This window comes from Gorilla gorilla, chromosome 5 (assembly GCF_029281585.2).
Source record: "Gorilla gorilla gorilla isolate KB3781 chromosome 5, NHGRI_mGorGor1-v2.1_pri, whole genome shotgun sequence".
Classification (NCBI taxonomy): domain Eukaryota; kingdom Metazoa; phylum Chordata; class Mammalia; order Primates; family Hominidae; genus Gorilla; species Gorilla gorilla.
In genome coordinates, this window is record NC_073229.2 from 60,632,266 (window position 1) to 60,652,073 (window position 19,808).

General features: G+C 45.6%; 1 protein-coding gene across 8 annotated transcripts in view; it reads left to right on the plus strand.

Moving 5' to 3' along the window:
• Nucleotides 1-19,808, plus strand: part of BICRAL (BICRA like chromatin remodeling complex associated protein) — a 118,261-nt gene that overhangs the window by 88,966 nt on the left and 9,487 nt on the right. For all 8 annotated transcript variants that reach the window (XM_055389664.2, XM_063707610.1, XM_055389658.2 and 5 more), the window contains 4 exons: nucleotides 12,856-12,961; nucleotides 14,407-14,507; nucleotides 16,621-16,682; nucleotides 17,857-18,002. In XM_055389664.2, the coding sequence (XP_055245639.1) occupies nucleotides 12,856-12,961; nucleotides 14,407-14,507; nucleotides 16,621-16,682; nucleotides 17,857-18,002 (415 nt within the window). The remainder of the gene's footprint in view (nucleotides 1-12,855; nucleotides 12,962-14,406; nucleotides 14,508-16,620; nucleotides 16,683-17,856; nucleotides 18,003-19,808) is intronic.

Genomic DNA, 19,808 nt, shown 5'->3' on the forward strand with positions numbered 1-19,808 from the left:
AAGTAGACAAAGCACTGTCATGAGCCCCCATACTCCCTCAGCTTGAGTATTTACCACTCATAGCTGCTCTTGTTTCATCCACATCCCTACCCCCTTTGCCCCTGCCTGGTATGATTTTGAAGTTCACCCATCATATCAGTTTATCTGTCATATTTTAACACATATCTCTAAGCGATCATGTATTCTTTATGTATTTAATGTATTATTTCTGTATTTAATATATTGTAATTTATTGTGTTCCTCATTCTTTTTGATGCTTAAATTGTCCCAAATTTGATCAATGGAAGCCTGTTTGAGCTGGCTCCTATACTTTTGACATGTCTTCACCTCCTCTGAACACTTCCTTGCTTTGTGTCACAAGACACTGTAGGACTGCCTTAGATTACCTTGCCTCAAACCTGGAATCAGCCATTCTCGAAGGAGCCTGTGAACTAAGTCTTTTTGTGCAGAGAGTGATTTACAGGATTTACACTTTCTTGTAAGTGGATTAAAATTCAAAAGTCAGTTGCTAAGGAGACAATTTAAAATAATCTATCAAACAAAAGTAAACAAATTAGTATAGGTCCAAGTTTCTCTATTATTTATTTATTAGAGATGGGGTCTCGCTATGTTGTCCAAGCTGAACTCCTGGGCTCAAGTGATTCTCCCACCTCAGCCTTCCAAATAGGATTACAGGCACGAGCCATAACACTCAGACAAATCTCTTTATTTTTGTTCTTTTTTGTTTGTTTGTTTGTTTGTTTGTTTTTGAGACAGAGTCTCGCTCTATCACCCAGGCTGGAGTGCAGTGGTGCAATCTTGGCCCACTGCAACCTCTGCCTCCTGGGTTCAAGCGATTCTCCTGCCTCAGCCTCCCAAGTAGCTGAGAGTACAGGCATGTGCCACCACACCCGCTAATTTTTTGTATTTTTAGTAGAGACAGGGTTTCACCGTGTTAGCCAGGATGGTCTCGATCTCCTGACCTCGTGATCCGCCCGCCTCGGCCTCCCAAAGTGCTGAGATTACAGGCATGAGCCACCGCACCCTGCCTGTTTTTGTTTTTTGAGATGGAGTCTTGCTTTGTCACCCAGGCTGGAGTGCAGTGGTGCAATCTCAGTTCACTCCAACCTCCACCTCCCAGTTCAAGCGATTCTCCTGCCTCAGCACCCCCTAGTAGCTGAGATTACAGGCGCCTGCCACCATGCCTGGCTAATTTTTGTATTTTTAGTAGAGACCACACCTGGCCCCAAATCTCTTTGGATCACTAAAGGATTTCGTAGATTCAAATTTTATTGAGAGCAGGCAGGGCGCAGTGGCTCACACCTGTAATCCCAGCACTTTGGGAGGCCGAAGCGGGTGGATCACTTGAGGTCAGGAGTTCAAGACTAGCGTGGCTAACATGGTGAAACCTCGTCTCTACTAAAAATACAAAAATTAGCCAGGTGTGGTGGGGCATGCCTGTGTAATACCACCTACTCAGGAGGCTGAGGCACAAGATAGCTTGAACCCAGGAGGCAGAAGTTGCAGTGGGCCGAGATCATACCACTGCACTCCAGCCTAGGCGACAGAGCGGGACTCAATCTTTAAAAAAAAAAATAAAAAAAAAATTGAAAGCAGCTGAGCCCATATCACCTATAGTACCTATCATGCTTTGGATGTGAGAGTGCCTGAACACTCTTGAATTTTTTTTTTTTTTTTTTGAGATGGGGTCTCACTTTGTCGCCAGGCTGGAGTGCAGTGGCACGATCTTGGCTCACTGCAACCTCCACCTCCCGGGTTCAAGCGATTCTCCTGCCTCAGCCTCCTGAGTAGCTGGGACTACAGGCGCCTGCCACCACACCTGGCTAATTTTGTATTTTTTAGTAGAGATGGGGTTTCACCGTATTGGCCAGGCTGGTCTCGAACTCCTGACCTTGTGATCCTCCCGTCTCACCCTCCCAAAGTGCTGGGATTACAGACGTGAGCCACGCTGCCCTGCCAATCGCTCTGAATTTTTGCTGAAGTTTCTAGTCCCGCTCTGCCCCTCCCTACTTCCCTATCCCCCTTGTAGCTCAGCCTGCCTTCCTTATGTGGAACCGTTGTATTTTCAGACGTCTGGACTTAAAAATCTAGATGTTCTTGTTTTCTTCTTCTCCTTCTATGCCTTTAATGAATTACCAAATCCAATAAATGATTTGAAAATGTCTCCTATCCATTCTCTCCAATAACAATGAAAATACTAATCATATTACTAACAAGAACAGTGCTGGGGCTCCACACACTATTTCTAATTACGTTGGAGCTACATGTCGCATTATTGTTCCCACGTCACAGCAGAGAATATGGGGGTTCAGAGCTTGGACAAATTACTCATAAAGGCTGACTTTACCTGTTAGTTATCTATACCACACTGCTTCCCATTTTTCTCCTTTTCTACATCCATACCCCAAGGTAGGCTTTAAGAGAGACTAGAATATAACAGAAAAACAGGAGGTGAATCAGCAGTTCCAGTTCAGTCATAGGTACCACTCTGCCAGTGAGCGGTTTCTGAGCTAAGCTTGTATCTTAAACTCTCTGAGCCCTAGTTTTGTCTTTTCTAAAATGAGGAACTCTAGCTGTGCAATAGAATTACCTGGGGAGCTTTTTAAAACTGTGGATGCCTGAGCCTCACCCACATAAATTCTGACTTAAATAGTCTGGAGAAAGGGCTTTAGGCATCAGCATTTTTCAAAAGCTCCCCAAGTGATTTTAAAGTGCAGCCAGGATACAGAAGCACTGTGCTACCTGATTTCCAAAGCCCATTGCAACCCTAACGCCTCCTAATTAGACAGCTGCAACAATTATCTAGGTGATTAATCTGCTTTCGTCCTCTTCCTAAAGAAGGCAGATTTCCACATTAATCCTCCTAAAATATTTGAACCAAATCATCAGGGAGCTTCTCATTCCCACGGGAGAAAGCACAAATCTCCGACCTGGCAGTCAGGGTTCTCTAGTCAGAAACCCTCCACTTCCACCAAGCTGATCCCCTGTTTTTCCCACGAATAGGCCAGACTCATTGTGTGTTCAGGCCTTTGTTGATGGGTATACGTTGAATGTCCTTTCCTTCCCTGTTCAAATTCTTCCCCTCCTTCAGGGTCCCACCCAAAGCCCCTAGAAAAAATGAAGGTTTTTCTTCACTGATCTCTTCCTGCCTATTATACTTTTTATTTGTACAACCCACTAGGTACATAACCACTTACTTTGTTAAATGTTTTCTACATTGATTCATTCATCAAACAGTATTTGAGTACCTACCACATGCCAGCCCCAGACATATAACAATGTATCCCAGACAGACAGATAAGCCAACAGTCATAACACAGTATTTTTTTTTTTTTTTTTAGATGGAGTCTAGCTCTGTCACCCAGGCTGGAGTGCAGTGGCACAATCTTGGCTCACTGCAAGCTCCGCCTCCCAGGTTCATGCCATTCTCCTGCCTCAGCCTCCCGAGTAGCTGGGACTACAGGCGCCCACCATCACACCCGGCTAATTTTTTGTATTTTTTTAGTAGAGATGGGGACCATGTTAGTAGAGACCATGTTAGCCAGGCTGGTCTCGAACTCCTGACCTCGTGATCTGCCTGCCTCGGCCTCCCAAAGTGCTGGGATTACAGACGTGAGCCACCGCGCCCAGGCAACACAGTATTTTAAGTGTGCTGCTAGGAGTAGTCCAGAGTGCGGGCTCCGAAAAGGAGCCTCTAACCCAGTTGGGATGGTCAGGGAAGGTTTCCTGAGGTGGTGTTCTCTGAGAGTTACCCAGGCAGAGAGGATCTGGGTGAAGAATGTTCCATGAAATAGAAACAGCAAGTGCAGAGCCTGGAGAGAAAAGAGACGATGGTGCTGTGGGGAAAGGAAAACACGTTCAGGTGAGGCGAGTAGGGTGTTAGTTGGGAAAGGCGAGCACAAACCATGTAGGTCTTGGATGCCATGATAAGAGCCAGTGTTGTAATCTAAGCATGAAGTAGACCTACACTAGCAGTATAGGAAAGATGACGAGACATGAATGGATTTGAGACAACTAGGTTAGATAGAACTTGTGATTGACTGGGCATAGTGGAAGGATAAGGATGACTTACAGGTTTCTGACAGTGACACACAGGTTCACTGAGTTAGAAAAATGGGGAGAGATTTGGATTTGAAGGGAAGTTACTGAGTTTAGGGTATGTTTGTCAAGTTTGAGGTACCTGTAGGATAGCCAAATTATATGATACACGGCTATATTTGCTGAAGCTGAACACTGAAATATGAGCTGAAATGGGATTGATCAGCATATAAATTTCTTTTTTTTTTTTTTTTTTTGAGGTGGAGTCTCACTCTGTTACCCAGGCGAGTGCAATAGCGCAATCTCGGCTCACTGCAACCTCCTTCTCCCTGGTTGAAGGGATTCTCCTGCCTCAGCCTCCTGAGTAGCTGGGATTACAGGCGCGCGTCACCATGCCCGGCTAATTTTTTTTTTTTTTTTTTTTTAGTAGAGACGGGGTTTCATCGTGTTGGTCAGGCTGGTCTCAAACTCCTGACCTTGTGATCCGCCCGCCTCGGCCTCCTAAAGTGCTGTGATTACAGACGTGAGCCACCGCGCCTGGCCAGCATATAAATTTCAACTGAAGCAATGGGACTGGAGGAAATGGACCAAGGAGAGCATATAGATAGAGTAGAAAACAGCCAGAGGAGAACCCCACAGCACCTCAACATTTAGGCTAAGAAAAGGGGATGGGCCGGGCACGGTGGCTCACGCCTGTAATCCCAGCACTTTGGGAGGCCGAGGCAGGCGGATCACGAGGTCAGGAGATGAAGACCATTCTGGCTAACCCGGTGAAACCCCATCTCTACTAAACATACAAAAAATTAGCCAGGCGTGGTGGCGGGCACCTGTAGTCCCAGCTACTCGGGAGGCTGAGGCAGGAGAATGGCGTGAACCCGGGAGGCGGAGCTTGCAGTGAGCCGAGATCGCGCCACTGCACTCCAGTGTGGGCTACAGAGCAAGACTCCATCAAAAAAAAAAAAAAAAAAAAAAAGAAAGAGGATGTTGCAGGCAGGAAAGAAGATCCACAGAGTGATGCACACTGAGAAGGAAGGTAAAGAGTGGGCGTTCTGATAGATTTAACAACTGGGAGGCTGCTGGTTGGTATGACTTGTTTCTGTGGAATGGTAGGTGCAGAAGCCAGATGGCAACAGACTGAGGAGAGAGCAGGAGGTGTGCTCATGAGCATAGACAGCTGTCAGATAAATGAAAGTAACTGAAGAGCAATAGCTATGAGGATGTGTGGGATTAAGGGAATTATTTTTGTAGTGAAAGATGAGCTTTTTTCACGGCTGATGAGAAGGAGAAAGACATTCATTCTAGAGCATTGCTAGGATTCTTTGTAGACAGAGGAGGGACACCTCTTCTATTGTAGCAAGAGAAGGTGGGAAAGGGTAAGATTGTAGCTTTCGTGGTAGAATGTTATCTAGCTTATAGGTTTGCTTATAATGAAATAGCATTCAAAAGAGCTGACTAAAGGGAAAAAAAGGATTACTGGACAGCTGTGGGGTTGGATTCCAGTTGAGGCTGGGCACCATAATTATAACACACTGATCTATCATGTTTCTGTGAGCCTGTGTGTTTCTTGGATGGTAAATTTGAGATAAAGACTGGTATCCTTCGGCTGCCTTCTCTGTTTTTTGTTTTTTGGGTTTTTTTTTTTTTTTTTTAAGACAGAGTTTCAGTCGTCACCCAGGCTGGAGTGCAATGGTGCGATCTCGGCTCACTGTAACCTCCGACTCCCGGGTTCAAGCGATTCTCCTGTCTCAGCCTCCGGAGGGATTACAAGCGTGAGCCACAGCGCCCAGCCTGCCTTCTCTGTGATTACCACAGTGCTGTGTACACAGTGGTTACTCAAATGGCTCATCAAGGGACTTTGGATTGCAGCTATCAGAAACTCCCCGTAACATGTTTGGGAGAATGTGTTTTGTGAATGAGCCCAAGTCCAGGAAGTATAGTGTAGCACCTTATGAGGACAAGAATTCAGGTTCTCTGCTGCTCTCTGGGCCTCTTCACGACAGCATGGCCTTTTACCTCTCCTTCATTGTTCTCCCTCCTTGTTCTCCTGGACTAAAATGATTGCCCCAGGCTATCTTTACATTATTCCAAACCAAGCATTTAACAGCCACTGGCAAGTGCGCCGGTTTCCAATACTTAACAATACATGAGAATCAACTGGAAAGCTTTAAAAAGTTATAGATTCCTGGCCGGGCGCGGTGGCTCACGCCTATAATCCCAGCACTTTGGGAGGCCGAGGTGGGTGGATCACGAGATCAGGAGATAGAGACCATCCTGGCTAACACGGTGAAACCCCGTCTCTACTAAAAATACAAAAAAAAAAAAAAAAATTAGCTTGGTGTGGTGGCGGGTGCCTGTAGTCCCAGCTACTCGGGAGGCTGAGGCAGGAGAATGGCGGGAACCCAGGAGGCGGAGCTTGCAGTGAGCCGAGATCGCGCCACTGCACTCAAGCCTGGGCAATAGAGTGAGACTCCATCTCAAAAAAAAAAAAGTTATAGATTCCTAGGCCAGGCGTCGTGGCTCACACCTGTAATCCCAGCACTTTCAGAGGCCGAGGCAGGCGCATCACGAGGTCAGGAGGTCGAGACGAGCCTGACCAACATGGTGAAACCCCATCTCTACTAAAAATACAAAAATTAGCCGGGCGTGGTGGCTGTAATCCCAACTACTCAGGAGGCTGAGGCAGGAGAATCGCTTGAACCCGGGAGGCGGAGGTAGCAGTAAGCTGAGATTGCGCCATTGCACTCCAGCCTCGGCGACAGAGCAAGACTCCGGCTCAAAAAAATAAAATAAAAAATAAGTTAAATAAATAAATAAAATAAAGAGTTATAGATTCCTAAACCCCACGTTAGATTTCTGAATTGATCTTTGTGGATGGAACCCAGAAATTCTCCAGGTGATCTTGACGCAACCTGAATTTGAGAACCACTGCCTCTTGATATCCATCCCTTACCCCCGCTTCAAATTCTCCAAAGAGTCTGATTAGGCCACTTGTGGTTGAGTAAACCATGACTGGAGGGGTAGTCTTCTGGGCGGCGCAAGGAAGTAGTTTTCCAGGGCCTCTGCTGCTCAATCTGGAGCCTTTGTACAAATTAGGAAAAAGTGCCCCTCAGGGCCAAAGTATAAAAAGGCACCCCTCTGGGTAGACAACCTGCTTTACTGGTAGGCTTGGCACTTTTAGAGGGTGTGTAGCGGGTGCTTCTTCCCTGGACTTTAGCTCTTATCTGCCCTCTGGCAAGTAATACCATGTTGTGTATTTTCTTTTCTGTCTTATTGCATTAGCTACATCTTTCAATAACATGTTGAAAAGCAGTGATAAGAGGGTCATCCTTGCCTTATTATTGATCTTAGCAGGAAAACTTCAAGTTTTTTGCCATTAAATATTAGTTAGGCTTGGTGGCTTATGCTTTTAATCTCCTCACTTAGAGGGGCTGAGGTGAGTGGATCACTTCAGACCAGACTGGCCAACATGGTGAAAATCCATCCCTACTGAAAATAGAAACATTAGCCAGGTACAGTGGCGCATGCCTATAGTCCCAGCTACTCAGGAGGCTGAGGTGGGAGAATCACTTGAGCCTGGGAGGCAGAGGTTGCAGTGAGCTAAGATCGTGCCACTACACTACAGCCAGGGCAACAGATACCCTGTCTTAGGGAAAACAAAAACAACAATGAATAAACCTCTCAAAACCTTTTTAAAAAGCATGAATTAGCTGTAGGTTTTTTGTAGATGTTTATCAAATTGAGAAAGGTCCCCTCTATTCCTAGTTTGCTGAGAGTTTTTTTCATGAATGGGTGTTGCTTTTTGTCAAATACTTTTTCTGCATCTGTTGATATAATCATGGGATTTTTCTTCTTTAGCTTATCGATATTGATGTGATACATTGAAAGTATTGATTTTTGGCCAGGCACGGTGGCTGACGCCTGTAATCCCAGCACTTTGGGAGGCTGAGGTAGGAGGATCTCTTGAGCCCAGGAGTTCGAGACCAGCCTGGGCAACATAGGAAGACCTCGTCTCTACAAAAAAATTAAAAAATTAGCCAGGCATTGGCCAGGCACGGTGACTCACACCTGTAATCCCAGCACTTTGGGAGGCCGAGGCAGGTGGATCATGAAGTCAGGAGTTTGAGACCATCCTGACCAACATGGTGAAACCCTGTCTCTACTAAAAATACAAAAATTAGCCGGGTGTGGTGGCGGGCACCTGTAATCCTAGCTACTCGGGAGGCTGAGGCAGAAAATTGCTTGAATCTTCTCTGGGCGTGGTGGCTCACGCATGTAATCCCAGCACTTTGGAAGGCCAAGGCAGGCGGATCATGAGGTCAGGAAATCGAGACCATCCTCGCTCACACAGTGAAACCTCATCTCTACTAAAAATACAAAAAATTAGCCGGGCATGGTGGCGGGCGCCTGTAGTCCCAGCTACTCGGGAGGCTGAGGCAGGAGAACGGCATGAACCCAGGAGGCGGAGCTTGCAGTGAGCCAAGATTGCGCCACTGCACTCCAGCCTGGGCGACAGAGTGAGACTCTGTCTCAAAAAAAAAAAAAAAAAAACAGAAAACAGAAAAAGAAAATTGCTTGAACCCGGGAGGCAGAGGTTGCAGTGAGCCAAGATCACACCACTGCACTCCAGCCTGGGCGACAGAGTGAGACTCCATCTCAAAAAAAAAAAAATTAGCCAGGCATGATGGTGCATACCTGTAGTCCCAGCTACTCCTGGAGGCTGAGGTGGGATGATGGCTTGAGCCTGGGAGGTCAAGGCTACAGTGAGCTGTGATTGCACCACTGCACTCCAGCCTCAGTGACAGAGCAAGACCCTATCTCCAAAAAAAATAAAATCCTCAAGCGATTGCAAATTTTCATGCTTTGACATTAGATTATTATTTTTGTTTTCTTTCAATCTTTTATATTGTAAAATAGAACACATTCAGGAAATGTATAAAACATAAATGTATCATTGACAATTAATTATGGCCGGGAGCAGTGGCTCACGCCTATAACCCCAGCACTTTAGGAGGCCGAGGCAGGTGGATTGCTTGAGCTCAGGAATTTGAGATCAGCCTGGGCAACATGGTAAAACCCCATCTCTACAAAAAATACAAAAACTAGCCAGACTTGGTGGCACACACCTGTAGTCCCGGCTACTCGGGCTGAGGTGGGAGGATCCCTTGAGCCCAGGATGCAGAGGTTGCAGTGACCCGGGATTGCCACAGAGTGAGACCCTGTCTCAAAACAAACAAACAATGACAAAACAATTAATTATAAAACAGGTACTCACGGCTGGGCTTGGTGGCTCAAGCCTGGACAGGACACCTGTCCAGGTGTCCACCATATGGGGAGCTTCCCATACTACAGTAGGACATCATGGGGTCACCTTGTAGGGGACATGCTGTAAAACTGGAAGATCTTCACGTTGACCCTTCCCCTTGTGGGTTTCTTCCTAATAATTCATTGCCTGGAATAGTTTAGGTTCGCCCTTCCCTGCTAGTGGAAGAATGAAAAAGGTGACCATGTCCACCTCTTTAATAACCTTCTGTCACCTGGGCTGGAGTACAGTGGCTTCATCACTGCACTTCAGCCTCAACCTCCTGGGCTCAAGCAGTTGTCCCACATCAGCACCCTCAAGTAGCTGAGACCACAGGCATGTGCCACCACATCCAGCTAATTTTTTAATTTTGTTTTTTTTTTTTTTTTTTTTTTTTTGAGATGGAGTCTGGCTCTGTCGCCCAGGCTGGAGTGCAGTGGCGCAATCTCGGCTCACTGCAAGCTCCGCCTCCCGGGTTCACGCCATTCTCCTGCCTCAGCCTCCCAAGTAGCTGGGACTACAGGCGCCCGCCACTACACCCGGCTAATTTTTTTGTATTTTTAGTAGAGACGGGGTTTCACCGTGTTAGCCAGGATGGTCTCGATCTCCTGACCTCGTGATCCGCCCGCCTCGGCCTCCCAAAGTGCTGGGATTACAGGCGTGAGCCACCGCGCCCGGCCAATTTTTTAATTTTGTAGAGATGAGGTCTCCCTGTGTTGTCCAGACTGATCTCAATTTCCTGGGCTCAAGTGATCCTCCCACCTCAGCCTCCCAAAGTGTCAGGATTACAGGCATGAGTCACCACATCTGGCCTCCTTTTCATTTTTATATTACAAAAGAGAACCAAATAATTAATTGTTTAGAACAGATTTTTTTTTTTTTTTTGGAGACAGTCTCACTCTGTCGGCCAGGCTGGAGTGCAGTGACACCGTCTCGGCTCACTGCAAGTTCTGCCTCCCAGGTTCACGCCATTCTCCTGCCTCAGCTTCTCAAGTAGCTGGGGCTATAGGCGCCCACCACCACACCCAGCTAATTTTTTGTATTTTTAGTAGAGACAGGGTTTCACCGAGTTAGCCAGGATGGTCTCTGTCTCCTGACCTCGTGATCCGCCCACCTCGGCCTCCCAAAGTGCTGGGATTACAGGCATGAGCCACTGCGCCCGGCCTAGAACAGAAATGTTAACATAAATTTAGTTTGGTCGGATGCAGTGGCTCACGCCTATAATCCCAGCACTTTGGGAGGCCAAGGCAGGTGGATCACTTGAGGTCAGGAGTTCAAGACCAGCCTGGGCAACATGGTTAAATCTCGTCTCTACCAAAAAATACAAAAATTAGCCAGGCATGGTCAGACCTACTCGGGGGGCTGAAGCAAGAGAATCGCTTGAACCTGGGAGGCAGAGGTTGCAGTGAGCCAAGATCACACCAGTGCACTCCAGCTTGGGTGACAGAGTGAGACCCTGTCTCAATAAATAAATTAAATAAATAAATAAATAAATAAGCTTAGTTTGTCAATGGTCAGGCATTGCCAGGGTCTATGTGAGCACTTACATGTGAATGGTTGGTGGGAACATTTTGCTGAGGCCAAGGTCATAGTTAAGTCCACTGTGCAGATGGTTAGACTAAACTCTAAATCCACAGATAGTATAAATAATATAAAACCGAAGAGGCTGGGTGCAGTGGCTCACGCCTGTAATCCCAACACTTTGGGAGACTGAGGTGGGCAGATCACCTGAGGTCAGGAGTTGGAGACCAGCTTGGCCAACACAGTGAAACCCCGTCTCTACTAAACATACAAAAATTAGCCAGGTGTGGTGGTGGACGCCTGTAATCCCAGCTACTCAAGAGGCTGAGGCAGGAGAATCGCTTGAACCTGGGTGGTGGAGGTTGCAGTGAGCTAAGATCACGCCACTGCAGTCCAGCCTGGGCAACGGAGCACGACTTCATCTTTCAAAAAAAAAAAAACAAGAAAAAAACTCTGAAAAGTTACTGCACTATGAAGTAGTAATGGCACAGAGGATTAAAAACTGAGGGTAGGTAGGGCACGGTGGCTCACGTTTGTAATCCCAGCATTTTGGGAGGCTGAGGCGGGCGGATAACAAGGTCAGGAGTTCGAGACCATCCTGACCAACATGGTGAAACTCCGTTTCTACTAAACATACAAAAGATAGCCAGGTGTGGTGGCACACTATTTGGGTGGCTGAGGCAGGAGAATCACTTGAACTTGGGAGGCGGAGGTTGCAGTGAGCCGAGATTGCACCACTGCACTCCAGCCTGGTGACAGAGTGAGATTCCGTCTCAAAAGGAAAAAAAACTGAGGGTAATTTAAAAGCCCTTTATTCGCTGGGTGTGGTGGCTCATGCCTGTAATCCCAGCACTTTGGGAAGCCAGGGTGGATGGATCACTTGAGGTCAGGAGACCAGCCCAGCCAATATGGTGAAACCCTGTCTCTACTAAAAATAGAAAAATTAGCCGGACGTGGTGGCATGCACCTGTAATCCCAGCTACTCAGGAGGCTGAGGCAGGAGAATCCATTGAACTTGGGAGACGGAGGTTGCAGTGAGTTGAGATCGTGCCACTGCACTCCAGCCTGGGCAACAGAGAGAGACTCCGTCTCAAAAAAAATAAATAAATAAAAGCCCTTTATCTTTTTACTTAAAATGTATTATAGAGGCTGGGCATGGTGGTGCATGCATACAATCCCAGCTACTTGGGAGACTTGGGTGGAAGGATCACTTGAGCCCAGGAGTTTGAGACCAGCCTTGGTAACATAATGAGACCCTATGGCAAAAAAATAATAATAAAATACATTATGAGATAACATAAGTTTTTTTTAAGAGCTAAAAGGAACTTAGTTCTTAAACATTATCCATTTCATCTTCCCCATTTATAGAAAAGAAACACACAACAATTTAAACATTGGATTAATTTTTCTAATTATATTTTGCTCAGGCTAATATTAAATTGATTTTCATTTCTCAATTGCATGCCACCTGATGTTGACACAACACAAACTAGAGATATACCAGATGGTAGTGATGAAATATACTTTATATCATCTACACAGCAAAACAATGAGTGGTGACAAAAAATTTGGGGTTGGCCCTTGGTCCCTGACCAGGTGCTTGGAGTCGGTGCAGACCCCACATAGGAGCTGATAGTCAGGATCATAATCCTAGCAGGCAGGATATAAGGTTACTGGGGGGTAGAAATTCCCAGCTGCAGCCTTTTCATCTGAGCACCACAAACACAGCAGCCCTGGGAGCAAGAAAATAGCCTGGTATCAACTCAGCATCCCCACTGAATGGCATCAGGAAAATTCAGTGTGCCTGCAGATTGTTAAAGGATGTACTTTGCAGTTCCCCTGAAGTGACAAGAAAATACAATTATTAAATTTTTGGTTTGTTTATAATCTAACCTGAAGGTACCAGGGAGGCATGAAGAGGCTTGGTTGGTATTTAAAATAATCTGTTAAAGCTTTAGAAATGAAATTAATGTTTTCATCTTGGTCATGTTTCACAGGCTCAGAAAAAATGTCTGAATCAGACTTCCCCCATTTCTGCTCCCAAGACCACAGACGGCCTGAGGCAAGCACAGATCCCTGGGCTCTTGAGCACCACACTGCCAGGTCAGGAGCTTCCTCAGTTTGTCCCTGTCCTCCCAACACCTCGGGGTGCTCTTCTCACTTTTCTCCCTCATTCTGCATGAAAGCTTTCTGGCTTAATCTCGTCTCCACTCTGATTATTCCTTTCTTTCTGTATCCTTTCCGCAAATAATATACTGTGTTGCATCAACTCTAAGATAGCATTGGGCCAGGCACGGTGGCTCACGCCTGTAATCCCAGCACTTTGGGAGGCCAAGGAGAGTGGATCACCTGAGATCAGGAGTTCAAGACCAGCCTGACCAACATGATGAAACCCCATCTCTACTAAAAATACAAAAATTAGCCAGGCATGGTGGCACACGCCCGTAATCCCAGCTACTCAGGAGGCTGAGGCAGGAGAATCGCTTGAACCCAGGAGGCAGAGCTTGCAGTTAGCTGAGATCACACCACTGCATTCCAGCCTGGGTAACAGGGCGAGACTCTGTCTCAAAAAAAAAAAAAAAAAAACCCCCACTAAGATAGCATCAATTGTAAGATGTACTATCATTTTTTATACTACCAAAAAGAAAAACAAGCACTTCTATCTAAATTATGACACATTAAATTATGTGGAAAAAAATACTTATTAGAAACAATAAATTGAGGCCAGGCACGGTGGCTCACACCTGTAATCCCAGCACTTTGGGAGGCCGAGGCGGGCAGATCATGAGGTCAGGAGATCAAGACCAGCCTGGCCAACATGGTGAAACCCTGTCTGTACTAGCTGGGCATTGTCCTAGCTACCCAGGAGGCTGAGGCAGGAGGATCACCTGAGCCTGGGAGGTTGAGGCTGCAGTGAGCTATGATTGCGCCACTGCACTCCAGCCTGGGCGACAGAACAAGACCTTGTCTCAAAAAAAAAAAAAAAAAAAAAAAAGGTATTTTATAGTACTTGTGACTTTGAAATTATCCCCATGTTGCTCTCTACATGCATGTTTGGAATTCTCCACCCAGACTGAAAATATTATGGACTATGTCTTCCGTTTTTTCTAAGGCTTTGAACATCTGCAGTACCCAATTAGTACTTAAAAAAAAAAAAAAGGCAAGAAAGAGAAAAAGCTTGAATATTCCCAGTCAATTGCCTCTTTGGGCCTCCCTTTCCTTAAATTGTATTTTGGGATTCTGTAGTGCTGACAGATTACTGGCTTGAGGCCTGTTTTTCAGACTATAACTAATTTGAAACTATAGCATTTGGAGATTCTATTTATTACTATTTACTTATTTATTACTTAAATAGGCTTTAATAACCTCTTCCTTTAGAGCTTGTAAGTAAATGCACTACCCTGCCCTCCTTCTTCACAGCAAGCAGCCATGATAAAGAAACCCGTTTCAGAATGCTCAACAGTCTGTACCCATTGGGTTCTAGGGTTATATGATGGACCCAATTTACTGTTTCTTTTGAACACTGTCTCATGTATTAATTCTAATAGGGCAGGATTCTGGAAGCAAAGTTATATCCGCGTCCTTAGGAACCGCACAACCACAGCAGGAAAAAGTAGTTGGATCATCTCCTGGCCATCCAGCTGTGCAGGTAGAAAACTATTGGCATAGCCTCTTCCTAATGTTCGGCATAATTGAATGAAAATGTAGTCGTGTTATCTTTGTGGTTGCTGGCTAGCTTTGTGTGCACAGTCCACCCAGTCCCCTGTGTGCCCACAACAGGGTGGTCATTGAAGACCTTCCTGGTGGGCTGGGCCTTGTTATGTTTATGTTTCTGAGATGAATGTCTATTCTATTTCTGACATGTTTACAGTGCTTCATTAATCCATCATTTCCTCATGAATTAGTAATATACCAGCAGCTAGTACATACTAGGCACTCAAAAAATGTCATTTACTACCAGGTGATATCATTCACTATTATATCAAAGCGAATCTCTTCTTCTTAGTTATGCTGAGGGATTTTTTTTTTTCTGTAGTAGTAACCAGGCGTATAGGAAGTAGGCCATCCCTACAGTCTTTTGACCCAACTTTGACACTTTTTAAAGTCCAACTTTTTGTTTTTTGTTTGAGACAGGGTCTCACTCTGTCACCCAGGCTGGCATGCAGTGGTGCAATCACAGCTTACTGCAGCCTTGACCTCCCAGGCTCAGGTGACCCTCCTGCCTCAGCCTTCTGGGTAGCTAGGACAATGCCCAGCTGTTTTTTTGTATTTTTTGTAGAGATAGGATTTTGCCATGTTGCTCACACCTGTCTCAAACTCCTGGGCCCAAGCCATCCACCCACCTCAGCCTCCCAAAGTACCTGGATTACAGGCGTGAGCCACTGTGCCCTGTCTAGTCCAGCTGGGTTTTTTGTTTTGTTTTTGTTTTTGTTTTTGTTTTGTTTTGAGTTGGAGTCTCACCCTGTCACTCAGACTGTACTGCAGTGGTGTGATCACAGCTCACTGAAGCCTCAATCACCTGGGCTCATGCGATCCTCCCACCTCAGCTTCCTGAGTAGCTGGGACTACAGGCACGCACCACCACGCCTGGCTAATATTTTTATATTTTTTTAAGAGAAAACGTTTTGCCATGTTGGCCAGGCTGGTCTGAAACTCCTGGGCTCAAGCAATTCTCCCACCTCAGCCTACCAAAGTGCTAGAATTACAGGCTTAAGCAACCACTCCTGGCCTAGTTTATTTGTTTGTTTGTTTTTTTGATACATGATAGATGTACATATTTTCAGGGCACATTTGATAACTTCAAGTTTGGCTTTTAAACCTAAAAGATTTCAAACTACTAGTCTAAAATGGAAGGAAACATTTCTTGTTTTCAGCTTACTAAGACAGTTTCGTTTCCATCAGACCTACCAATTAGTGGTTGAATGAAACTTGCTGCAGTGTGGGACTGCCTGGAATACACAGTGAAGGATCTGTTCAGTTCTAAGGTTCTGAGATAAGGCATATTTGTTTCCTTAACATGATGTAAAAAATGCCTCGTTAGATCACACACCTGGACTATATATAACAGGAGCTTAAAAGTGTGTATCCCATACTTACACTGAGAAGATGGATTAGATAGTATCTACTGACTTTTCAGATGTCTGTGGAATTTCAAAAATATAACGATGGGTCAGTGCTGTGGCTCACACCTGTAATCCCAACACTTTGGGAGGCCAAGGCAGTCGGATGGCTTGAGTCCAGGAGTTCGAGACAAGCCTGGAAAATATGGCAAAACTCCGTCTCTACAAAAAATACCAAAAAATTAACAGGCATGGTGGTGCATACCTGTAGTCCCAGCTACCTGGGAGGCTGAGGTGGGAGGATCACTTGAGCCTGGGAAGCAGAGGTTGCAGTGAGCTGAGATTGTACCACCACACTCCAGCCTGGACGACAGAGCACGACCCTGTCAAAAAACATGATGATGATGATGATGATGATGATGCATTTAGAGAGGAGTTAGGCATTCAGGCTTTAAAGTGCAAACTGAGTCCTTCTCAGGAACCGATTATACACCTTTCTGTAATCTTAACACAGTACAACTTTGTTTCATGGACTCTGTGTACTGGTTTTTTTTTTTTTTATTTTTCAGCAGGGCACATTCTATAGTCTTAGAATATGTTCTTGATAGGTAGTTGAAAATATGTGAAATATAGTGACCTTTATGTATCACTGTATTCTTTTTTCTATAAAAGGGAATAATAAGAGGTTTGTTTTGTCTTTAGGTGGATAGTCATTCGGGAGGACAAAAAAGGCCTGCTGCAAAACAGCTAACTAAAGGAGCTTTGTGAGTTACTTTTGGAAATGACAAATCAATTTTGAACATTTCTTTGGGTCCCTAGCCTTCAATAAATATACCACAGAAATCAGGTTATAATAATGAGTATATTAGCCTTTTTAAAAATGTACTTTGAGGCAAGGCATGGTGACTCACTCCTGTAATCTCAGCACTTTGGGAGTCTTAAGGCAGGAGGATCACTTGAGCCCAGGAGTTTGAGACCAGCCTGGGCAACATGGCTCTGCAAAAAATACAAAAATTAGCTAGGCGTGGTGATACGGGCCTGTAGTCCCAGCTACTTGGGAGGCTGAGGTGGGAGGATAGCTTGAGTCCTGAGGTGGAGCTTGCAGTGAATTGGAGATTGTGCCACTGCACTCCAGCCTGGGTGACAGAGCAAGACCCTGTCTCAAAATATATACATATATACTTTGAAAATCTTTTTCTATACTTTCTTTTCCTTTTTTTTTTTTTTTTTTTTTTTTGAGACGGAGTCTTGCATTGTTGTCCAGGCTGGAGTGCAGTGGGACGATCTCGGCTCACTACAGCCTCCGCCTTCTGGGCTCAAGTGATTCTCCCGCCTCAGCCTCCAGAATAGCTGGGATTATAGGCACCCGCCATCACGCCTGGCTAATTTTTGTATTTTTGTAGAGACAGAGTTTCACCATGTTGGCCAGGCTGGTCTTGAACTCCTGACCTCAGGTGATCCACCCACCTCAGCCTCCCAAAGTGCTAGGATTACAGGTAGTGTATACATTTCAAATATACTGAATGTAGTTTCAGCCTACTGTTTGCTCGTTTCTTCTTAAGGAGAATAGTTCTTTGTCTTTTCAGAGACAAAGAATCTCTGAGGAAAAGCGTGGTTTGGTAAACTCCCATGTTTAGAACAGAAATGTTAGCATGAACTTAGTTGGCCAATGGTCAGGCACTGCCAAGGTTTATACGGGTGCCAACACATAAATGATTGGTGGGAACCTGTGCTTTTGAGGTCAGGGTCATAGTTTGAGTCCTCTGTGGAGCTAGTTAAACTAAGCTATAAACCCACTATGGTATAAAAAATATAAAACTAAAGAAAAACTGCCGTACTATTCCTATATATCTTATTTTATTTGCATGCAAATAAATATGACTAGATTTAATTTCCTAACATGACTTTACATTGACATTGGCCATTTCCCTTGTAAAGCATTCTCCAGCAGTTGCAGAGGGACCAAGCCCACACTGTGACACCAGACAAAAGTCACTTCCGATCACTAAGTGATGCGGTACAGAGACTGCTCTCCTACCACGTGTGCCAGGGCTCCATGCCCACTGAAGAAGACTTGAGAAAAGGTAAGCAGGCTGGGACCCTAAGGCACCACTCTGATACCAGGAAACCCTCCATGGACACCCCCCAGAAAAGCAAGAGCCACATCACCCCCAGATGGTAGGCAGGTTATTGTTTTTAATCACAGACCAAACTTGTTCCCTGTTTACTCAATTTCCCAGTCCATGTTTAAGGTTGTGACTTACACTTCTCAGTATTTTTTGAAGGGAAGTCAAGAGTAGGGGCACACACCTGTAGTCCCAGCTACTCAGAAGGCTAAAGCAAGAAGATCATGTGAGCCCAGGAGTTTGAGACTATAGTGTGCTATGATCATGCCTGTAAATAGCCATTGCACTCCTGCCTGGGCAACATAGGGAGACACTGTCTCTTAAAAAAAATATATATATATTTTAGGAGGGTACCCTAATGTCAGAGTATTTTATTGACAAATTAGGGACAGTAAATCCAAAGCTTTGTATGGACTGCCGGCTCCAGATGGGATGGCTTTGCACTAGACACTCTACACAGTGGTTTCGCATAGTCCTTGCCTTTAGGCCATATGCATACCCTGAATTTTTTTTTTTTTTTTTTTTTTTTTTGAGATGGAGTCTCGCTCTGTCACCCAGGTTGGAGTGCAGTGGCACGATCAACTCACTGCAACCTCTGCCTCCCAGGTTCAAGCGACTCTCCCTGCCTTAGCCTCCCCAGTGGCTGAGATTATAGGCGCCCACCACCACGGCTGGCTAATTTTTGTATTTTTTTAGTAGAGATGGGGTTTCACCATGTTGGCCAGGCTGGTCTTGAACTCCTGACCTCAGGTGATTGGCCCTCCTCAGCCTCCGGAAGTGCTGGGATTACAGGCATGAGCCACCACTCCTGGCCAAACTTTCTAATAGTTTTATGAATTAGGCACTTGAGCTCCCAAAAGCATTTCCTAAGATTCCAAAATGAGTCCAGAGCATTGGCCACACATCAAGAAACTGACAAAAATGTGAGAGATAAAGGCTGAGCATGGTGGCTCACGTTTGTAATCCCAGCACTTTGGGAGGCTGAGGCAGGCCGATCACCTGAGGTCAGGAGTTCAAGACCAGCCTGGCCAACATGGTGAAACCCCGTCTCTACTAAAAATACAAAAATTAGCTGGGCATGGTGGCACACGCCTTCAGTCCCAGCTACTTGGGAGGCTGAGGCAGGAGAATCGTTTGAACCTGGAAGGCAGAGGTTGCAGTGAGCGGACATCGCACCACTGCACTCCAGCCTGGATAACAGAGCAAGACTCTGTTTTAAAAAAAAAAAAAAAAAAAAAAAAGGCTGGGCACGGTGTCTCACACCTGTAATCCCAGCACTTTGGGAAGTTGAGGTGGGTGGGTCACCTGAGGTCAGGAGTTCGAGACCAGCCTGACCAACATGGAGAAACCCTGTGTCTACTAAAAATACAAAATTAGCCAGGCGTGGTGGCACATGCCTGTAATTCCAGCTACTCAAGAGGCTGAGGCAGGAGAATCACTTGAACCCGGGAGGCAGAGGTTCCCATGAGCCGAGATCGTGCCATTGCGCTCCAGCCTGGGCAACAAGAGCGAAACTCCATCTAAAAAATAAATAAATAAATAAATAAATAAATAATAATTTAGAGATAAGAGCCCCTTCCCCAAACCTAGAACTCCTTCTGTCCCGATGCCTGGCCATGCTCTTTCCCACCACCACCGCTAAGGCCTGGCTGTATCAGTGCCCTCCTCTTTTCTAATCCCTTCCTCAGCTGCTACAAGTCTTACTCCTCCTGGCAGGGACCTCTAATCTCAGGGCACAGTGGTTTCTGTGAGTCCACTGTGGGC